Source organism: Prinia subflava, chromosome 2 (assembly GCF_021018805.1).
Source record: "Prinia subflava isolate CZ2003 ecotype Zambia chromosome 2, Cam_Psub_1.2, whole genome shotgun sequence".
Classification (NCBI taxonomy): domain Eukaryota; kingdom Metazoa; phylum Chordata; class Aves; order Passeriformes; family Cisticolidae; genus Prinia; species Prinia subflava.
Window position 1 is genome coordinate 64114514 of NC_086248.1, and position 18453 is coordinate 64132966.

Consider the following 18453-nt stretch of genomic DNA (forward strand, 5'->3'; position numbering starts at 1 on the left):
GTTCAGTGAATTGCAGGGACATGTGAGCTGCATGAGTTGTACAGAAGGGGTAAGGTGGGTACTGGTCAACAGAGTGAGATTTTGTAAAAGAGCACTATGCTGTAGAGATGGGGGTGGTAGGTCCAGCAAGCTCTGCTCTGGGGGCTGTAGGCTGACTTCTAGGTTGTATGCTCTAAAGGCTGAGGTAAGCTCTGTGAATGCAGAGAGAACTGGGCCATGGATTAAAGACTTAACCAGGACAGACAGCAAGTGAGCTGAGAGGTCAACCTCTTAGGAAGGTGTCCTCTACTGCAAAGGGATATTTGCAGCCTTGACTCATATTTTTCTTTCATGCCATAAGCAACACCTAAAGGCCATGGTAGCGTACGGTATTGCCTGTCTAGGCAGAGGTCTGAAACACCTGAGTGCCAGTACAGGAGTTACAGTGCAGAAATCCCCTGGCAGGGAGGCTTGGTTAGGCTGAGCTTGGGATGAGAAGAAAACACTGCTTTCATGTCGTTTTCTAAACAGCAGCTGGCAACTTGCTCTTCATGAGCTACCGAGCAACTCCGCTGCCAAGGCTTCCCTGCAGAGGGCAGAGGGAAGGCTGTAGGCCCGGCCTGTGCCTTTGGGGCTGCACACAGCTGTGGGGAGGCTGGGATCGTGTGCTGCCATCACCATCCCCCAGGGCGGCACTCAAGCACCACTTGCTGGGAATTCTTGAAATAACAGATGGATTAACACAGAAAGCCAAGGCAAGTCAGTGTAGTTTAGGTTTTGTTGCAGTCTGCTCCTGTACCCTCCATACTCTCCCACACTCACTCTTCTGGGGACTGAAAATACTCTGCACTCTCAGGAGCCAAGTCCTTATGCCCAGGTCTTTCAACAGAAGCAAGAGCCCTCCTTGAGAGAGCCCACTTTTACAGCAAGTTATCACCTCTTCAAAGCACTTGGCGACATCACTTGCACTAGGAAACAGTCAGTAACATGATAAATGGTAGTGCTGAACAGGAGGGCTTCCTTCAAAGGGTGTCCCATCCTCAACCGTGCTCTCTCGCATAGATATAAAAATAACAAATTCAATCCTTCAATAATTTATTTCTTTATAGCAGAGAAAGTTTTTCAATTATACATTTACGTTTTTAACTTTCAACACTAGAGTAAATATATGTAAAAAAATCCTAGCTGTGCAAATTTCAAATTGCATTGTTTCAAATAATATAAATATTTTAATAAAACATACGTTCACATTGAGGTTCACAAAATATATAAAATTTAACAGAAATAAGTCGTGATTTTTTTTTTCGTTTTAGAAACTGGTTTTTTTTAGTAACTAGAAAAAGATTCAAAACTTGAGAAGTTAGAAGAGGTATCACCTCCAAAATCATAGCAGCAAAACAGTTGCTGAAAACTTAAAAGGTGTGAAAGGAGAACAGAGAAGCAGGTAATAGGCACAGTGGTAAAGCTGAGGCTGCTAAAGAAAATATTGCAGATTGAGAAGTGGATGGGTAAAACTTCAGGAGTAAAATCTCAACCCTGAAGAACTCTTGTTACTGAACTCCCTGTTGTTTGCAGGGTGACAGAATCACATTAAGGATGATAGAAAGTGTGACAGAAATGGGGAGAGGGTATGAACAGCACACACATACTCCTGACAGTTGCAGTGCAAGAGAGAAGAGTCTCGTTTCAGAAGTGAAGACAAAGGGCTTTGGGGTTTTTCTTGTCTGTTGGAGGTAATTCCTTCCACAAAAGTGGGAAATGGCAGGATGCATTTTCTGCATCACATGCATTTCTTCTGTAACTTCTGTCTTTCCAGCTCTCCTGGGATTTGGGAAAGGATCTAAATGCTGGTTAGGTTAAGCATGTTAAAAGAGCAAAGCAGTGCTGGTCTTCTTTGTGGCTGTGGGCTCTGCAAACACAGAACTGCTTACTGTTACCACCCTAAATGCCCATGGCAGCTCCTGCCCTGGTGAGCTCTGTAAAAACAGCAAGGACACGGGCAAACCAAACCACATTTCTTCAGATGTCAACTGGAAATTGCATCAATCTGTCCTGGGTAACCCCGTTCAGGAAGGACTTGCTCCTGGCTGATGTATGCAAACATAAAAAGGTCCTGCATCTCGACAGCAGACACGGCTCCCTGCCTGGGAGAGGGGAGGTATTGAGAAAGAGGCAGAACTGGGAAGATCTTTGGATTCAAATGCTTCACACTTCCTCCTGGGAAGTCCAAGAATTAAATATGGAATTGTAGGAGCTTAGTCATGAACGAGAGCTCTGTGCAGAAGGCAATGTGACCTTCTCAGCAGTCCTAGTATGCAGTGTTTAGAGGAAGTAGAAATTTATTCCCATTCTTGGGAATAAACATGATCTGAGCAGAGAGCTTATGTTTCCCCCCCCCCTCCCACTCCCAGGACCGTTAAGTGTTTTGGACGTAGCACCATTTCAGTGAAGGAAGCAGCTGGTATCGCTTTCGTGTTCCCCACTAGCCATAGATCTGTTTGAACTGGTAGCATTCGTTGCAGTAGCCGTTGCACTTGGCATTGCCATAGTGATCACAGGCAGGGGCTCGGCAGCGCTGCTTGGGAGGCTCCTGTGCCAGCGGCTCCCTGGCACTCCCCGACGGTGGCAGCTGACCAAGGCGCCGGCACTCCGGGCACAGGTCATCACTTCTGCAGGCCAGGTTGTTTCTACACGAAGCCACAGCACACTGTCTCTTCTGGGAACTCAGTGCTGCTTGCTGCACATCTCTGTGCTGCCCTGTTCTCTTGAAAAATATTAAAACACATTGTCAGTCGGTGTGCTGGCAGCACAAATGACTTTTTGTTTCCTTTTTACTCTGCTCGTGGTTTGTATAGGTAACCACTTGGGGATTGTTCACAGGCACTTCTACAAAGTGCAATACCAAGAGCCAAATTGAGTTTTACCAAAGAAATTCACAAATTCTGACATTTCTTTGGAAAAAATATTTGTCTTTTTATCTTTGGCAATCCTCAATTCTAGAAGGACCAAAACAAACCAAATTAAAAAAAGCTTTATCTGGAACAAAGATAATCTGTGATGGACTCAATCAAAAATGCAATTTAAACCCCTTGACACAGTTGCACAGCTCTAAGTGTAAGAATGAAAATCCCTCCCCAATCAACAAAACAACCTAGATGTTGGTCCAGTTGCTTCCACTGAAATTGGTGGCAAAATTCCAGCTGACGTAAAACTGAGCATGGCCATGACAACCCTAAACTGAGAATGACTTTTTACTAGTGCTGCTCAACTGCAGCAGAAAAAAAACATGATACCCTCTGTTTTTCCATGATAGTTAAGATGCAGTCATTTGAGGATTCTCTAGTATGGATCCCCAGTTGTTGCCACAAGCCAAAAACGTGCAGCGCTAAACAAGAGGAAGATTTTGAGAAGTTCACACTTACTTCTGGCTGTCTCACCAGCTGTTCTTCCGTCCTTCTGGCTTCTTGGAATCGCTGGTTCTGGGCTATGATGAAGCAGTTCTGGCAGTAGCCCTCGAGCATTGTGCTGCCCAGGGTGCCGCAGTCGCGCCGCTGGCAGGACACGGTGTTACGGAAGGCGGCAGCGGAGCTCCCCGTCTGATCTGCTGCTGAAGACTTCCTCTGAGATCTCCTCTGGTGGCGTAGCAAAACACTGTCTGTAATGCAAAGCATGAACAGGAGCCGTCTGAATGTGCCCAACAGAACTGATGACCCAAAGCAGCTATAAAAAGCTCCCCACCTTATAAATTAAAATAAATTAAAAAGATCAATTAGCCTCAAACATGGGGTTTTGACAATCCTGAGACCTCCCCTGGTTGGTACCTCTTTCTTCATGTTACGTAAGTAAGGGTGTTAACGTAGCCTGATTTTCATGTAAGTTGTTGAAACAGATAATTTGGGAAAAACTTGCCCTAAGTGGGAATCTAGAGCCCACTGAAGTGAAGACAAATTTCATCTTCGACTTCACTTTGACTGTCATCTGTGACCTTCCCATTTCAGCCTCCCCAATTTCAGTCACATCAGATAACTGAAGTACAGTGGTACAAAGCTTAAGGGGAAAAAATGCATTATACTTTTCAGTCTCATGAAGCAATCTTGTATGTTCCATAATCAGAAGGAAAAAAAAATTCACTGTGAGCAATGCTGGAAAATAAGGTATTGCAAGCTGGCATAGAAGTTCCCTAATCTGAATGCATGTGGAAAGATACCATTATTGTGAACGATGTCTCTGCCAACAGCAGGGGGGCTGAATTAGATGCTCTTTAAAGGTCCCTTCAAACCCAACCTATTCATGTTTCTTTACTTGTATTGGCAAACTTATCTGCAATAAAATAGTCTGAAGAGATAAGTAATAATCCTCTCACATATGCCTTTCAGGCTCTATACCTAAGGGCTCTTTACCTGTGAAACAGGGCAGCAGCACGAAAGATGAAGATTTCATGCTGTGGTTTATTCACAGACTATTGCCTTTTTGAAGGTCAGTCTTTAAACACATGTGCTTGCACACACAAGATATTACCAAGGAAGATTTCAAGGCAGAGTATAACAACACACTGCTAAGTTACTCCAAAATACAAGCTAATTATCTACAGTCAACTTCTACTTGCATTGCTTGTCAAGGCAACTACAGTGGTTACTCCAGAGCATTATACCTGTTACATCCAGAACAGACAGAGATCTACAGATTCTTCAAGGCTTTTTAAACACCTTGCTAACATAACTGATTTTCAGTACCTTCCATACAAAATATTTACAGTATTTCCCTCACTGACCTCTACAACTTGTCTAGCTGTGAAGAAAATTAATACCAAACCATGATTGCAGTAGATGATGGGGAAGTATCAAAAACCACCCCTACTGATTTGGTTTTGCTTCCATCAAAGCTGAAACGAAGTTTTACAAGAGATTTCACAGATTTCTCACACTGCTGCCATGTGCCCCCTTATGGTATGCTGCTTTTGTCTGGGGTGAAGTTAATTGTCTTCATAGTGGCTGGTATGGGGCTGTATTTTGGATTTGTGCCGAGCACAAGGTTGTTTGAGATGTTTTTGTTATTGCTGAGCAGGGCTTACACAGAGTCAAGGCTTTTTCTGCTTTTCACAACTGCTCTGCTGGCAAGAGTGCATGGGAGGTTAGGAGAAGACACAGCCTGAACACCTGCCTATCCATGGTAAGCAATGAATTAATTCTTTGCTTTGCTTGTGTACGCAGTTTTTGGGTTTCCTGTTAAACTCTCTTTATCCCAACCCATGAGTTCTCCAGCTTTTACACTTCTGATTCTCTGCCTGAGCCCACTGGTGGGAGAGTGAGCGAGCGGCTGTGCAGGGCTTGGTTACTGGCTGGGGTTAAACCATGACAATAGGATCATAACAGACAGAAAATCACCTTCTCTTCACACTGTTTTCATAATCGCTCGCCCTTTTATCAACCAGTACGCACAGAATTTCACAGTCCAAGGAGGTTGATCTACAGCCAAAGTGTGTCAAAGCTCACATAATTTCCACTTACCATGGTTTTCCCTGTACTCAAAGAAACACAGTGTGCAAAAGCCCTCATTTTGTGATGTCCCAAAAAACTTGCAACCAGGTTTCCTACAGAGGATGCCTCCCCTGTTCACCTCCGGAGGCAGTGCTGGTGGTGGGGGCTCCTTGCGATGGCTGTTGGGAGCCTGTTGGCAGGAGTGCTGGTGGAGGATCTGTGAGAGCTGGGACGGGTCAGATGTTGATCTCTGGTGGCAGGTGGGCAGGAAAGCGGGACTGCCATTTGGGGACTGCTCTGTAGACCTTTTGAAGCAAGTGCTGCATATACCATTGAAGGTCCTCTTGGCCTTTTGGCGGCACGTTTTGCACGTGGCATAGTTTAAGTGTCTCTGGTCATCCAAGTTGTTGTAGGGACTGAGCTGTCTGGAGTTGTAGCAGCGTTCACACAGCCCATTGTGCTGCACATTCAATGTGAAGGGGCAGTCTGGGGTCCTGCACTTCATGGCTGTGGTTTCACTGTACAGGAAAAGGCTTGGAGCGGTTGGAGGTGCAGAGCGAGGCTCTGTTACAGGCCCTTCAGATGTCCATCCCCCAGGTTCACAAATACCCCCACGGGAGGAGCCTGACCCAGGTGCCTTCAGCTTCTCAGGTGCTGCTTTGGAGGTCTGCTTTCTTCCCTTGTTTCCTTGGGACCTCTGCTCAAAGCATTCGTGGCAGTAGGGCTGGGTGTTCACAGACATGTAAAAAGGGCAATTTGGCGTTTCACATTTCATCTGTAAGAGGGAGAGCTGGGAAAGTGACAGGTCCTGTCTGTTCCTGGGACATGTCTCTCTTCTAGCAGGTTCAGCATTCTCCTGCCACTTCTTGTACTCATGCTGTACCAGTTGAAAGTAATCCTCCACGAGGTTTATTTCTTTGGGTAGGTTGCCTTCATCTAACCTGACAGCCAAAAAAGGAAGATTGCATCAGTAGCTGAAGAGAGCAGATGGTGGGAATGGAAGCAAATACAAGTAATGTGGGAAGGAAATGCAGATTTAATGCACATCCATATTACTCAGGCAGAAGATCTGGGATGTTGCTGTAAATGGAAATAATTTTAAAAGCAGGTGTTCAGTGATGGAGACTTCCACATCTGAAATAAATGTCCTGACACAATGCTAAACAGAAGTATTCTTAAAAGGCTTTGCTGGGTGAGAGCTTTCTGTCTAAGAGGTGTTTGCACAAAGAATATGGGTAATCTCTCAGAAGCAGAAAGTCCCCCAAATGGTGAATTTCTCTGAGGAGCAGTGTTCAACTGAGCAGAGGCTGGAGTAGAACTTCTTCACCAACCCACACTAAGAACAAGCCCTTTGTACAGTGGGCTCAGCATTTCATGATACAGTTTATCATGAAATCTGCTCCTGGTTCTGCCCTACTAAGTCTGTATCTACCAGCAGAATTCCTCTAACAAACTGTGGGGCTTCAGTGTGGTGCATGCAAAGCTAGCACCCATCACACCATCCTTACTTTGCCTCCAGCTGCAGGGAAAACCCTGCACTGGAGCTTTACTACAGTTGGTAGGATGAGGAGCTAACATTTCTGGCAATACTTCAGAACATCTAGCCAGAGCAACTAGGGAAGCTCAAGGGCTACCTTTTACGTGTGGACATATCCTTTGGGTAGAAGGACTTCAATTTTCAAGGCCCCTACACCAGAACCAGCCAACAGCGTAAAGATTCCTTTCCGTGTGGTAGTGGAAGCTAAGACAGAGGATACAGAGAGTTACTTCCCTCTGTCAGTTCCGGTGGGAATGGTTGGGCATCACTGCCAGTGTCCACTGAATATGAGAAGCTGATGGGTGTTGCCAGCTGCTCCCTGCACATTACTGATGCTCAGCCATCGGGGGACAAGCAGAGACGCTGGTTCCTCCACTGGCCACAGCTTCCTGCCCACTGCCACACGGAACAGCCCAGGGTGTTGAGGCATCTGTGCTCAGAACATACTGCCTACTGCTTCCCCTAGGGCGGCCAAAATTACACCAACTGCCCGTTATGCAATGTGCCCTCACACACAGCACAAGAGCTTGGGCTAACTACTTCCTGCATTTAACTACTTTTCAGCCACCCTCCTGTGTAATCTACACACGAGTGAAACTGATCAAATGTATTTTTTCTTCTAAAATGCTACTTTCAGTTTGCTAAGTCTGAACACATTTTTGCCTTTAAATTTGAGACTGGCTTCAGCTCATACTACTTCAAAACATATCAACAGTAATGCCAATGTTTCATATTTCGGGTAGTAACCACATGGGCCACCTAGGAAGGAAAGAAAGACCAAAAGAACACACTGGGCTGCCCAGTGTGACCCACCTCTGTAAACAAGGTAACTTCGAGGAAAAAGGAGTGACACTCACTTTGCAGCATTAATTAGATGAGTTGTACCATGATCCCAGCCTTGCACTGGAATTTCTATCACTATCAAGTAGTCTTTCAGCAGCTGCTCTTTCTCCCTCTCTTCTGCATCTGTCAGAAAGTGCACATTCAAATCCTCAAATCTGCCTTGTTCACTGGTGACCAAAGGGACAGCCCGGATTTCTGTGGGGAAACAAGATGGATTAACACATACACACACCCCCATATATATATATATATATATGTATTTGTATATTCACACACCGATAAACAGCCAGTTAGGAATAACCATAAAATGCAACACGTGGAGATGTCACCACTAAATTTTTGAGAGAGAGGAGAACAGCTGGGCAGAGCAATCAGTTTCTATATGGTACCACTGAGGGAGGTCACACACACAGCTACATCACAAACTTAGCCCCATCCCACAGCAGTTTCAATGTCCCCACAGCAGCTATCTTCTCCATGTGAACAGGATTGTAGATATTTGTTTGTTATGCCTCTTGGTGGGATGATGCTGTAACCTGAACCTAGACAACTGCTGTCCACTCAGAAGAGACGGATTAAAAACGGTAAAGCATATATTTCATTATTCCTGACAGGCAGTGATACCCTGCTGTGAGACTGCATCTTCAAGGCTGCTTCTCTTACAAAATGGAAAGGAGGCCAGAACATAATAAAGCAGAGGCTACCCTTTGACCAATTCCAGCCTACAAGCAGGTGAGTTGCACTCTACTTTCAACCAACATCTTTAAGGTAACCTTTAGTTTCTACTCAGATTCTCAGACAAAGCTCTTTCTGCTCACATTTTAAGAATGTATTTCAAACTAATCTTACTTAACTTTAAAAATGCAAATCTAAGCCAGATCATATTTCAAATGTGTTATTGGCACAGTGCTTTTGAAGAAGGAACATAAATACCACATGAGAAACTTGAAAAATACCTGGCCCACTGTCCTTCAGAGTCACCAGTGGTGTAAAATGCATGTTGTCATAGCCAAGCACAATTGGGTATCTGTAGCATTCTTCAGCTGGCCATAGGAGAGGCAAGTAAACACCACCAACATTCAGAGGAGCAAAACTGGAGCCTGATTCTAAACTTCTAACCACTTTGTCTGCATAAAGAAGAAAAAGAAAACACATATAAGTATGTGCTACAGGCAAGAGAAAATGTATGCTGGGGGTTTTAGAATAATTGCTGAAAACACCGTGTTCTGAAATGCATCTACCTGAAAACAACAGTTGCTGACTAAGATTACTAACACAGCACAAGAGTAACAGAGTGGGCTGACTGGCCAGGCAACTCACCTGCAAGGACAATGACTGGCCTTCTGAGGATGTTAGCAAGGATGAAGATGTGGATTTCTTCCAGTGCATTATAGGGAAGCCTGTTTTGAGCTCCAGATATTTCTGGGGAGGTCATTTCAATGAGGTATTCCCACTCCTCCTCCCAGTTCTGAGGAAAGAAACAGCTGTCACCAATGTTTCAAAGACATGGAGGTCAGGAACCTGCTGCAGCACAGCAGTGCTCAAATAATCACATTTTCCCATTTCCTGCAAAGGAAGACTATTTCTGTCTCCATTAATGACAGAATCCATGAAGCCACAGAGCAAACAGAATCAGCAAGGCAACACTGATGAGCACTCAGAAAACAGCAGCATTCCCTCAGGCTGCCTTACCCGGGTGTCATAACGGAGTCCCGTTTCTACAAACTCCTGGGATTTAACAGCCTCCCGCTGCCAGCGGAGCTTGAAGTTCCGTGTGTCAGTCTCCCTGAGAGCACTAAACAATGTTTTTCTTAAGACAAGGTCGATATCTTCAATACCCCACATGTACTGCGATGCAGCATGCATAAGACAATTTCCATCACCTGCAAAAAAAAAAGAAAGAGTGCATTATTTTCAAATGGCTACTTAAATAAAACACCACAAGCCTGAGGGATGTAGAATCACACTGCACATATGCATATTCCCTGTGCACTTCTCTCTAAGCCTCAGACAAGAGGGTTGTAAAGAAGGAGACTAGAGTTACGGTCTTTGTTCAGAGACAGAAAGAAAAAACTTCCCTCCCTACCGGTTTTGTCTCTGTACCAGTTCAAGTTAAGCTGTCATCCAGCAATGCCCCTTACCTATCTTACTTAACTTTGACTGATATCACAAACTAAATTTTGGGGCCAACTACAAATGTTAAACACAGCTGAAATAGCTTTTTAAACACAACAAAGTCATCTTAAAATTACAAAAAAAGATGTATATCTCCCTTACTGGTGTTTATACAAATATACACCCAAAAGCATGAGTTTGAGATAATGGAAACCATTCAGAAAATATTATAGTAACATCAAGCCTCACATCCCCTGATGAGCACTGCTTGGCACTTGGCTGTGCTTGATGGAGGAATTGTCATAAAAAAGGAGACAGAAAGGGAATGGCAGGTGATTTATATAAAGCAATCATAGGAACACCTCTGGCCTTCCTCTCAGAAATGACAGTGTTGGGTTGTTAAATATATCATTTAGAGGGCTGTTTTTTTAAAAACACAAAATTACAACTAAGTAAATGAAAAACAGTGATTTGATTTTCATTTACACAATCTCCTTGCATTGAAAAATTCCTCCTTACAGATAGAAAGTGATATTCTGCAGTTTCAGAGGGGAAACTGAGACTCTGAGGAGATAACTAACTTCATTAAAAGGTGTGACAAACAATATATCTATGTCTGCGTTTCAAATTCTATCTCTAGCTATCTTTTTCAAAACGGGATGTCTCCCCTGAAAGGCAGACATCAAGAATCATTACTGTCATGTCCTCAGATGCAAAACTAGGTCTGATGTTTACCACAGTGGTAAACAGATTCGCCCAATGCTAAGAAACCACAGCAATTTTCTTGGAATAGAAGACATAAACCTTGGTAAAGCTACTAGATTTTTCTCACATGAAAAAAAACCCCAAACAAACCCACCCAAAGAACTCCTACAAAAGAATTAAACCCAGTTTGCCACACACATTATGAGTTCAATGACACCATTTGTGAACACTTCTGCTACTTATTCTGTGAAACTGCACAGAAAAGCCTACAATGGACTCCAGTTCCTGAATGAGATGTAATTTGCAATCTACTCAATGCTTCATAAATTGTTATGGGATTGGTGCATATCAGGTTCCTGCAACTGCCTTCTATTTTCTGAACGCTGTCTTGCAAAGCTTACTTCAGTTCTGCAGGCTGCTTACTTGAGCTCATAAATCAGGGAACAGGCAAGAAGACATAAAAACTGACTGGGTTTCCTTCTGACCAAGAAAGATGACATATTAATCCCATTAAGATTTTCCCTTTGCAAAATCTAGAGCAAAGATAAGATTAATTTTTTTCTCTCTCTGAGAGCTCACTTTCGGTTCTTTATTTAGAAGCACTGCCCAAAATTCCTTACACAGCACTTGGAATTCCCCCGCACCATTTGACTAGCAATTGAGCAACAGTTGTACTTTTTGTTCTGCGGGTGCAGCGTGGCCTCCCTCGGACTTTCCCAGGGGGTGTGGCTGGGCGAGCTGGAATGAATGCCAATTCATTATACAAGTGAAATCTCTACAGCCAATAGATGCTGGAATTTTTAAATTCAAAAAAAAAAAAAAAAAAAAAACCAAAACAAAAAAACCCAAAAAAAAACCAAAAAAAAAACCCGGACAGTTTCGATTTCTGTACCTCCTACTGCTTTCCTTCTATCATCCATTCAGATGTCTGCAAAGAAATATGTGGTGATTCAAAACAGCTTATTTAATTAAGAAAACCCCACCACTCCACAGAGTCACAAACACATTAGGTAAAATATACATCAAAAGATCCTGTAGGAGATACTTTCTCTGTTTTCAACAACTACAACCTTAATCAGAAAAAACCCCAGAATTTTCTGAAGAAAGCCCACTGTTGACTGAGAGAATGAACATATTCCTCCCACATCTATCGTTTAAGCAGCTAAATGTTTAAAAAATATTTTTCATGCCACATGGGAGAAAAAAAAAGTTGTTTCCTGGGATAATACAGGGCTTCTCCAGGCTTCTGCATTTCTTTCAGAGATCCTCTCCTACAGTCCAATCTACCTTCTTTCTCCTGCAAAGGTCCTTCAACGCAACTGCTTTGCATAACCTACAGGTTTCCAAAGCCACTCCTACTCATGCACTTAATGACCCTGAAGCACTGAACTGAAGCCAAGTTCTTTGTGTGCTCAGTGTATGGGAAGACCACAAACCTTGCTTTGCCTTCCCTCAACCAGCCTAATATTTCAGCATCTCGTATACTGGTACTCCTGCTCATGGATGGCATCCAAGTCCACACGACTCCCACGTGTAACACTGGCTGATGGTCATGAGCCAAAGAAGAAGGTCAGTGCTGCTGAATGTAATGTGGTCACCAACAAGAGTCTGTCCAGGCAGCGTTAACCCCTGTATTGACTGGACATGAGGGATTCTAAAATGGTTACCCTTTGCCCTGGGCAAAAATTGAGCACATTGTCCATTTTCCCAGAAAATCTGTTCGAGCGAAAATTTAAGATGCAACACTTGCACTGATGTTACCTTCCTAGTACCTGCAAAGCACTGCCTGCTCTAGCTGCACCTCTGATCCTTCCAAAGCTCAAGATTCCATGACTCCTGTGCACACCCCTAATTGCTGTCATGAGAATTTTACACTAAAGCAGAGGCAGCCCAAAAAGCCCACCAGATGTCAGCACCTCTAGAACAGTTCCAGAAACACATATCAGCATCAGGCTTTGGGTCGGGCAGTGATATCTACTCAGTGGGACTTTATGGCTTCTGTACAACACAGCTGTGTACAGTCAACTGAGAAATACAGCAGAACTTGGAAAAATGTGGACTAGAAAGATAAGGGCAATGTGTATACAAGCAGATACAAAAAGAAGCGAACACATGGATTTCAACAATGCTGCAGGTCCACCACACCCAGTGTTTCTATAACTGTTGTGAGGTGCTCCTTCAGCAAAGAGTATGCATTTTTCATCTTCTCGAAGTCCTCACCGTCCCAGTCTATTCTTCCTGGTTAGGGGCAACCTGTGCTGTAAGGAATCCTGAGTCCAAGTTTGCAGCTGCGTGACCGTAAGTCATAGCCATTACCGAATCTTTCCTGCGCTGAATGTGAAATGCCCAGTGACTCTTACAGTCATGTGCCAAGGTTTCCTGCTCAAGACTGTGGACAAACATAACCTGTTCAGGAAATCTTGGCACTACTGCTGTGCCTTTTCATTTGTAGTACTTGATGCAATACACACATAGAGTAACCCAAAAGCCAAGTCCTGAAACCAGCACTGACTGTTGAAAGAAAAGAGCACTGCAAAATTTGTGTTGCACAAAGATGGGTGTCAGTCACACACTCGGGAGTTACTGGTGAGCCCTGAGGGAAGGCAAGAGCTGGCAAACCCAGGCAGGGAGCTGAGGATGAGAGAGCAGCCCCAGTGTGGGGCACTGACCCCAGGGACAGCAGTGTCAGGTTCTGGAAGGCTCCATGTTCTGGGTGCTATTACCATCATTGTTTTTAAAGCTGAATCAGCAAGCAAGCATTGCCTGCCAGCTACAACAATAAGCAGGACTTATTGGAAGGATATTAGCTTCTGCTAAATATATACAGGAATGCATCCCTGGTCACTCAAAGCATCTGAAGGTGCCTCTTGCCTGCCATTAAAGGATGTTTGGCACTTCTGATGAGGCAGACAACATGTAGCAGTCATAGGAAGGCAATGGGTTTCAAATCAAGTTTCCTTGCCTTGTTCTTGACTCTGAAGTGTCACAGGTTACTGACATTATGAAAATATCTGTGAAATTTCCACAATATTCATCTTCTGTGGTAAAGGCAAGGGTCTGCTACAGCCTCAGGACAGTACATCACGTGGAAAGAATTTTGATTTTCAAAACTAAGATTAAAAGGCAGCACATTTTTAAAGCCATGTACTTCGGTTTCAGTAATGTGAACTCAGATGCTATTAATAAAGATGCTACGTTTGTATGACCTGTTTTACTGTGAGTGCAAAGAACTGCTCATAACTTACCATTAGTCTTCAAAGGAACAAGTCTCCGAACTTCCCTGCACCAGTTGAGCTTCCTCTGGCGCTCCAGTGAACTCTGGGTAGCCTGGTCAGTCAGGGATTTCTGAAGTGTTTCCCGAAACTGGGGACAAAACTGGCACATTCTGAACATTTCTATGGTGTATCTGTGCATAGTCCTGAAGTGATGAATTATTCCACTGGGAGGTTTGACTAGATCCTCAGGTGTCCTCTCTCTGATCTTCATAGCCTTCAGCATATTGCTCTGATACAAAGCTTGAGGAAGAATGTGTTGGCCAGCCATGTTTCTGGAAGACATCTGAAATGAAAAAGAATCCTTTTATTGGCATGTTAGTGTCCTTCTATCACAGTGCTATCACTTCTGCAGAGACTGAGAAGGCACTTCCAGTTTGGAATTCTGGATGAAGTTTTGCCTAAAACAAGCACAGAGTGGATGCAGTATAGCTAAGCCTTTCATAAATAATAATGGTTTTTTAAAGTTCATATTCATTAACTTTTCTGCATTACTCAGACACAGACACTGATCAGCTTATCCCACTCATTTGCTGATATAATTTAGTGTGATATTAAAGAGGATTTATATATAAGTAAGGAAACTGCATCATCATTTAAAAAAAAAAGCATTTAAATCAAAATAAGGATAAGAGAAGGTGAGATCAAAGGAAGGGAAAATTATCCTGGAAACTTAAATAAATTATAATTGCACAGTGTAATCCCATTTGCACTTGCTGAATTTCAGCACATTTCAAGCTCTTGTTTTGGTAACATGCCAAAAAACCCCCCAAACAGTTAATGACCACTCAGATTTCCACAGCCTATACATTCTGAGCAGTGATGGTCAGTAGAGTACAGAAAGAGCCCAAAGAATTGCAAGCTGCCCTAGTATCAGTCCCATACTTACAGTGGCCAGATATGGTAGATGAGGAATTTGTCACTCGAGGACAGACTCAAATTACTTTTCCTGAGGCTCTTTGTATTTTGTGAGTGGTAGAGCTGTGGCTCAGAAGTGCTTGTGCCGCGTGTGGGGGTGCTGACTGCAGTGCCACTATTACTCAGTGGTAAGTCAACAGAGCTGAAAAAGCATTTCCATTTGGCTCAAAACCCCCAATATATTTCCACAGTAGGACATGTAATGTTTACTGCTCTACATCCCTTTCTTCAGTAACTCTGGCCTCATGGGGTACAGCAGAAAAAAAAAACCCAAAAAACCCAAAAGAAACTGCTACACTCTATGAAATAGTTATTCAGAGAACACTAACTTTGTGGCTAGTTAGCCAAATGTAAGGACCACATCACTCAAAACCCCCGTGCACTACAGTAAGAACAACAATAACCTGTTCTTACAGGAAGAGACTTTCCATGCTGTCCACAAACATTCTTTCTTTGTTTAAAAACAAAGCAAAATTTGTATCAAGACAAACAAAAGCATGCATGCCTAAGACACTTCCATTGGCAACATCCACCTCCAAATGCCCAGACAAAGCTTTTGAAAAGACCCTCTCAGGGTGAGAGGGGACCTCAAACTCCAGGTGCCAAGAGCTGACCTCTATAACCTCTCTGAGAACCAGCTGATGAAGAGATACAGAGGACATCTTGACAAGCCCTAAATAGAGGCAGATGAAACAGGTGATGCTACAAAGTCCTATTTTAGGGTGATGTCATTCACACACCCTAAGAGGACTAGAGACTGCGCCCAGAGCTGTCACATCTTGCAACATATGGAAAAGCTTTCCTTCAGGTAATAAAGATGACGTATTCTTATCATTCCCTCACCAGCATACAGCCTTAAAATGAAAAGAACACATTTTTTCATGCACTCTCCTCCCCAGTATAGTTTTACACATGCTATTTATGCAATCTTGTATTTAAATGTATGAATGATTTAAAACCCTCTTACTAATCTGTATAAAAACCACAGTTCTACTTTGTTCTGAGATGACCAAAATACTGAATTTCTTACTTATGTTAGTAGAAACATTGAGTCAATGGGATTTTTTTACACGAATAAAGACTGATCACATGACTAAGCACTACCGGCATAGACCCTTGAAAGGGTTATTTCCAGCTTTAAGTAACAAAAAGTACTGAGTTTACATAAGCACTCACTGAAACTACGTTATTCGACACTATGTTCTGTGTTCCTCCACACGTGGAAATTACTGCCTGTGCTATTTATTTACAGTCATAAATGTCAATCAAGGCAAAAGCCAAGCAAACCTCATTTTCAAAATCAATGTGATGAAACAAACAGAACTCAACAGCCATCTAAACTGGAGACTTAAATGGAGAAAACTGAGCTACAGTTATATTAGTTTATAGGGCTTTGCTGTGTGCTATGAGACTTTAACCTTCTGACAAGTAATGACTAGGAATTCTCAAAAAGGAACAGCTGTAAACAATAATTAGAGGCAGCATCCTTTCCAAACGTGTAATGCTGAGGATGCTGGGCTCGGTAAAGCTGAATACTGTTCTGAGACCCGCCAATGGCTTCATAAATTTATTTTCATTTTCTGTCCTCTATCTCGAAAACGGCAATCAATCAACCTCTCTATAAACTACTAAAACTTCTAAAACAAACATGCTTAATACCGTTTAAGCCCCCATAGATTTTTTTCTGCCTGGGTCTTCGCTCGGTACAAACCAAAAACACAGTACTATTCTTCACTAAATCAGAGTATGAGGACTGAGGCTCTTTTAAATCCCACAGGACTGGCTTACACACAGTTCCGCGTTCTTAGCTCCCTGACCTACTGCTCCGCTGGAGGCTGGGCATGCAAGCTGGAAAGCACTCAATACGGCCCGCCAACTTCCCAGGAGAAGGAGCTCGAAGCTCCAGGGCGGGTTTCCCCGCGGCACTCGCAGCAAGCCCGGCCGCGCCGTGCCCGCTGCGCGGCCGCAGCCCCGGGGGCCGGGCGGGCGGGCGGCAGCGGGCGCAGCGGCACGGCGCGGCCGGGAGCCGGCACACGGGAGCGGCCGAGCCCGCCAGGGCCGTCCGCTCCCCGGGGCGCCTCCTGCCACGGCGCTCCGGGCTCCGCCGGGCCCTGCCCAGAGCGGCGCTCACCTCTCCGCGGCCGGCTCCTCCTCCGGCGATCCTGCTGCCGCTCCTGCTCAGCAGCGAGGCTGGGGCGATGGGACGCGCTCGGGATCCATCAACCCCCACCGCGCCGGGGCTCCTTCCTTCCCTTCTCTCCACCCTCTCCCCGCCGGAGCTCCTGCTGCCGCTGCTGCTGCCGCTGCGGAATGAAGGGCTGAGCCCAGCCTCTTGTTTTTTTTCCCTTTCTGCTTAAGCGCCCGGGTGAAAAAAAAAAAAAAAAGGTGGGGGGGGGAAGGGAGATTGAAAACACAACAGAAAAAACCCCACCGGGGATTTCCACCGGCAGAGCGAGGGACTTTCCGGCCTGTGACAACCGCTGCGGCCGCCGCCGCCAGGGGGCGCCGCCGCCGGGCAGTCCCGCCGCCTCCCCGCCCGCCGTGACTCAGCCGAGGGATTTTCGGGAGCCGGGATGTCATTTCTTCCTTCCGTATTCCTTTCCCCCCGGGCGGGGGCTTGCCCATCCCGTCCCGCAGGCTTCGCTCCGCTCACGGGCCGGCCCGGTGCCGCGTCGCTGGGTCCGGAAGAGCTCCGTGTCCGTGCGCGGAGCGGCGGCGCAGCCGTGCCCCGCGGGCTCTGAGGGCCGGCGGTGAGAGGCGCCTGCCCCGGGAGCCCTCCCGTGCCCTCGGCGCCTGCCCCGGGAGCCCTCCCGTGCCCTCGGCGCCTGCCCCGGGAGCCCTCCCGTGCCCTCGGCGCCTGCCCCGGGAGCCCTCCCGTGCCCTCGGCGCCTGCCCCGGGAGCCCTCCCGTGCCCTCGGCGCCTGCCCCGGGAGCCCTCCCGTGCCCTCGGCGCCTGCCCCGGGAGCCCTCCCGTGCCCTCGGCGCCTGCCCCGGGAGCCCTCCCGTGCCCTCGGCGCCTGCCCCGGGAGCCCTCCCGTGCCCTCGGCGCCTGCCCCGGGAGCCCTCCCGTGCCCTCGGCGCCTGCCCCGGGAGCCCTCCCGTGCCCTCGGCGCCTGCCCTCGCACACAGCGCTGGGGCTGCGGGTGCTCGGTGTAGGTGCCCACATCCCTGCCCCAGCATCCCAGCAGGACATTAAAGGAGCCCGTCCCATGGAAAGTATTGCTCTTCCAGATGGTTTTCAGACCCAAACAAATATTTTTTTTTGTTTAGCTTGGATGCGCTCCACAGTTTTGGGTCTGTATTGTAAGTAACCGCTAGTGTGTCCATTTCTCCAGTTAGAGGTTAGGTCGATATATAACCCCATAATCCCAATATGCTGGCAGAAGGTGTTAAATGCACTTTAATCCAGCCCTGCTCGAGGTCAGATTGTTGCAGGTAAAGGGCAAAACCTTGGGCTAAAACTATCAGCTAAACTTGTCAGTGCAAAGTTGGAGATATTAGTGTCTGAATATGTTTGTAAATTCTTGACTGCAACTGGCAGTTTGTAGTAATCATTAAATTTAATTATTGTAAACAATTAATGCACATCTTTACACAATGTGCTAAT

The 18453-nt window shown here is 45.4% G+C and overlaps 1 protein-coding gene across 1 annotated transcript; it reads right to left on the reverse strand.

Annotated features, from left to right (window-relative positions):
* Positions 1 to 1057: 1057 nt before the first annotated feature.
* On the reverse strand, positions 1058 to 17183 carry TNFAIP3 (TNF alpha induced protein 3). The gene is made up of 9 exons (XM_063390284.1): positions 16978 to 17183; positions 13902 to 14214; positions 9529 to 9719; positions 9157 to 9304; positions 8793 to 8963; positions 7851 to 8031; positions 5487 to 6397; positions 3402 to 3634; positions 1058 to 2743 (listed from the first exon to the last, which is right to left on the reverse strand). Exons 2-9 carry the CDS (start codon positions 14212 to 14214, stop codon positions 2462 to 2464), a joined length of 2430 nt encoding a protein of 809 aa, XP_063246354.1. The 5' UTR covers positions 16978 to 17183; the 3' UTR covers positions 1058 to 2461.
* Between the last annotated feature and the right edge of the window lie 1270 nt (positions 17184 to 18453).

Bases quoted from the DNA above. Each gene is read 5' to 3' on its own strand.
- TNFAIP3 (XM_063390284.1), bottom strand. From the start codon at position 14,214: ATGTCTTCCAGAAACATGGCTGGCCAACACATTCTTCCTCAAGCTTTG. The intron at 9,720-13,901 runs GTAAGTTATGAG...TTTTTTTTGCAG, and splicing joins TGTTCCTTTGAAGACTAATG to GTGATGGAAATTGTCTTATG. The intron at 3,635-5,486 runs GTAAGTGGAAAT...TTTGCATTACAG, and splicing joins TGAGTACAGGGAAAACCATG to ACAGTGTTTTGCTACGCCAC.